Consider the following 4,519-nt stretch of genomic DNA (forward strand, 5'->3'; position numbering starts at 1 on the left):
GGCTAATGTTGGGCTATAAAGGAACTACAGCACGGTCACATGACTTCACGTCACCACCGCTAAGCTAAAGGAGGCTAATGTTGGGCTATAAAGGAACTACAGCACGGTCACATGACTTCACGTCACCACCGCTAAGCTAAAGGAGGCTAATGTTGGGCTATAAAGGAACTACAGCACGGTCACATGACTTCACGTCACCACCGCTAAGCTAAAGGTGGCTAATGTTGGGCTATAAAGGAACTACAGCACGGTCACATGACTTCACGTCACCACCGCTAAGCTAAAGGAGGCTAATGTTGGGCTATAAAGGAACTACAGCACGGTCACATGACTTCACGTCACCACCGCTAAGCTAAAGGAGGCTAATGTTGGGCTATAAAGGAACTACAGCACGGTCACATGACTTCACGTCACCACCGCTAAGCTAAAGGAGGCTAATGTTGGGCTATAAAGGAACGACAGCACATTTACCAGGTCAAACTCAAAATGTGTGATGACTCCAAACTACACGCTCCATTCATCTGAACTCATAACTCAAGGAAGATGTTTTTATGTTGAGTCTGTAAAGTCCTGATTATTGTTAGTAATACAATTCTGAATGAGTCTATGCTGTCTTCTCTCCAGCTGTGAACACAATCAGGTTGATCAGTGAGACTGTATATAATCGATCATGTGACACTTCAAGAAATCAGATGATCAGATATAAACAACCTCAGTGTGTCCAACCGCCAGCTCTCACTTCCTGTGTTCACATTATTATGGGATGTTGCTGTGTGGTGAATCCATCAGCAACATCCATTACAGAAAACTCCATCAGAGTGAGACCTCCTCCATGTTTCCTCCTATCATCACATGCTGTTTCCTCCTCAGCAGGAAGTGAAACAGAGTTAGTAACTTCCTCTTTGTGTGTCAGCTCACAGAAAATTAAGAAAAACACAATACTGAATACAAACAGACAACAGCCTGAAAAAAACGGACTAAAAACTGGCTTAAAACTAGCAGAAAACACAAAATGACAGAAAACTGGCCAGGACACCAGCCAGGATCTCACATAAAAACTATCTGAAAAAACAGGCCAAAGACAAATGGAAAATTGGCCAAAATCACACAGAAAACAAGCCAAAGATCTACAGAAATTGGGACAAAAACAATGACCATAAACTCTCAGAAAACGTACTGAGAACTATCAGAAAACTGACCAAAAACAGACTGAACAATAACCAAAAACTCTCAGAAAACTAATAATAATAATAATACAAAATTATATTTCTATAGCGCTTTTCTTGAACCCAAAGACCCTTTACATTTGGGGAGGAGGGTAGACAAACAAAACCAAAACAAAATAAAAAATAAACAAACAAACAAACCAAAACAGAAAAGCAGTCAGGAGGAAGTTGGTTGAGAGGGGGGGGGGNGGGGGGCTTATGGAGTTGAAGAGGTGGGTTTTGAGGCGGGACTGGAACAGGGTGAGGGACTCAGACTCACGGAGGTCTTGGAGAAAACTGACAGAAAACTCACCCTAAAATATCACAAAATGACTGAAAACCTACAAAACAAAATCTGAAAAACAGGCTTAAAAAACTCTCTGAAGAAGTGCAAGAAATGAACATTAACTACCAGATAAGCAGCTAAAACCTGACCTTGAACTATCACAAAATTGACTGACAACCAACTGTAAGATCTTAGAAAATTGACTGAAAACTGACCTTAAAATCCTAGAAAGTTGACAGAAAACTGACCGTAAACTTTTAGAAGACTGACAGAAAGCTGACCTTAACCTCTCAAGAAACTGACTGAATAACAGCTGAAAAACAGACCAGCCCAGACGCCTGACTGTAATTACTGTAACACAGCCTGCAGATATAGAGAATGTTTCTGAACCCACATGATGAACAAACACAGTTAGTGTTCAGTCATCAGGGTGTGTTCACTTCTGTCTGTGGTTTATGTTTCAATGTGTTCAGAAGTTATGACCTGTAAAAGTTTGCAGCTCTTAAAACAATCTGCGGTTTGTATATATATTAAACACTAAAATAAACCTTGTTGGTATATTATCATAATGCAGTTATAGAGATAAAACACAGCCTGCTGCATCATTAAACTTTTACTGAGTTTTTGACTGTTAACCTACTTCAAAACAGGAACCAAATGTAAAACAGTCAAGCTCCACAAAATAAAAAACATCCGGTGGGGAGGGATTTTCAAAATAAAAACATGAACCCTGGAGGACAGGATGTCCCGAATCATGCCGGCTGTAAAGTCTAAATGTAACCCTAAAAACACATGGCAGAAACACACTGGTTCCTCTCATGGTGGAATATGTCCTTTGTGTTTCCTTCACGTGTTTAATAGATAAAGCAGACTTTTAATTTGAAGGAATAAAGACGTAAACAGAGGGAACAAGATGGAGCTATGTTAGCTTAGCATGCTAATCTCGTGTCTTCCATCCATCGTTTTATATTTTATAAAGTGTTATTTTCCCGGTTTAAACGTCACTAACCAGAGGAGACTATCCGCACATGTTTACTTTAAGACTTTGTGTTAAACACTGGGTAGAAATATGGAGAATAGGGACTTTAATTATGTAAGGATAAGACGTTTAGTAAACAGTACGGCAAAGTACTTGGTGTGAAAGACAGACAGACAGAGAGAGAGAGAGACAGAGAGAGAGAGAGAGAGAGAGAGATACAGAGATTAATACTAATAAACATCTGTCTCTCTCTCATTAAAACACAATATATGGACCCACTGTCTTTAGGTCTACGAATCAAAACACTACCTACTGCTTCTAGTTAAAGATTATATAATGTCCTTACTTTTGCTGCTAGGAAATAACGGATAAACGGAAAATGTGGTCAAAATCACACAGAAAACAAGCCATTACATATCAGAAAACCGACCACTAACTTTGGGAATAGTGGCAGAAAACTCACCAAAAACAGACTGAATGGAGACCCTTTTGAATTTAGGTCTACGAATCAAAACACTACCTACTGCTGCTGTAAAAGATGATATACTGTCCTTACTCTAGGACTAAAGATGAGGGCCCTTCTCTCTAAACTATATTTGAGTTGGTTTCCCTGGAATATCTTTAATAATATTCTACAAATCTGAAGATTCTATAACATCTGGAACATTCACTCAGGTTAAATTAACCTCCTGAAATCACAATCATAACATGCATTCTCCTGTAACCTCCTAAAGATGTGTATTTTTAAAGACTCGTGTTAGTGAGTGTGTGTGTGTGTGTGTGTGTGTGTGTGTGTGTGTGTGTGTGTATTTTGTAAACATCGCAATAGAAATAAAATAGCATTAAAAAAGAAGTAGCACATATACATGTTGAATTACAAATGTTAAGTAACAAAATATAAAGCAGGATATTATATATACATAAGTATGAGAGGAATGGAATATTACATATTAATCAGTAATAATAAAAAAAAAACGTTAGTACAGTACACAGGAGGACTTCTATTTTGAAAGGGTGTCTGATACTCACCGGTCTCTATCTGCTTCAACAGCGGCTCCAGAAGCCCGTTGGTCCGCATAGACCCGACAACCACCAGCACCGAGAAACCCGCAGAGCCAGGCCGGGGAGAGGAGCCTTCAGCCCGGGCAGAGGCTCCAGCAGGAGACGGTCCTCCCGGTGCTCCGGTTCCTCCAGTTCCTCCGCCCCGCTCCACCGCTACCGCTGCTGCCGCCATCATGCTGTGTGTGGACTGTCCACTAGTGACGTCATCCGAACACAAGCCACGCCCACTGCTGTAAACTTCTTCTTCTTCTTCGTCGTCTTCTTTTTACGGCGTAATGGCGGCTGGTAAAAAGCGTTAAAGGTGCATTACCGCCACCTTTCTGTATTCAAGATGTATTTCTGTCTAATAAGGTGTAGTAGTGGATAATGTGGATCAGTTTGTATAAATATTCCACATTTCATTTGACCATATATATTTTTTCTCTTGTTGTTATCAGTTTAAATACCAATAACAAAAACATAATTATAAACCCTTCCTACTCATATTGGGTGCTAACGTTCATCATATGTCCTGGGGTCCTGTCTCAGGTCGACTATTTTCATTTACTCGCTCCTCGGTCTCACCGGAAGTTGATTTGTCTGCCATGGCTCTTATTTCTGCCGGAGGACCGAAGATTGAGGAGCGATGAGCGATAATGGAGGAGCGATAATCGAGGAACCACCAGTCCATCCTCCGATGAAATCCTCAGATACTCGCCCCTCCCCCTTACTGTGTATCGCTCACTGATTGGACGATGCAGTGCATGCACTGATCTCATGCTTCTTGTTCTTGACACGAGAGCAGTACCCCAGCGGAGTGAAGAAAATAAATGAAACTCACGAGAGTCACTCCTCAGTTTAAACTGTGTTTTGTTTCAATTCATGTATCATTTAGTTACAAATATGTGATATATCTGAACAACAAAGTGGTCAAAAATCATTTTCTTTATTTATTGGAAACATTTTCATGATCGCTTTTTTCGTTTTATATTTTCATTTACTGTCATT

General features: G+C 40.2%; 1 protein-coding gene across 1 annotated transcript in view; it reads right to left on the reverse strand.

Annotated features, from left to right (window-relative positions):
• Positions 1-4,140, reverse strand: part of map1sa (microtubule-associated protein 1Sa) — a 10,491-nt gene extending 6,351 nt beyond the window's left edge. Inside the window, exon 1 of the mRNA XM_010785770.1 lies at positions 3,500-4,140. Within this exon, the coding sequence (XP_010784072.1) occupies positions 3,500-3,707 (208 nt within the window). The 5' untranslated portion in view covers positions 3,708-4,140. The remainder of the gene's footprint in view (positions 1-3,499) is intronic.
• Positions 4,141-4,519: the final 379 nt, after the last annotated feature.

This window comes from Notothenia coriiceps, unplaced genomic scaffold (assembly GCF_000735185.1).
Source record: "Notothenia coriiceps isolate Sejong01 unplaced genomic scaffold, NC01 NC01_scaffold00028166, whole genome shotgun sequence".
Lineage (NCBI taxonomy): Eukaryota > Metazoa > Chordata > Actinopteri > Perciformes > Nototheniidae > Notothenia > Notothenia coriiceps.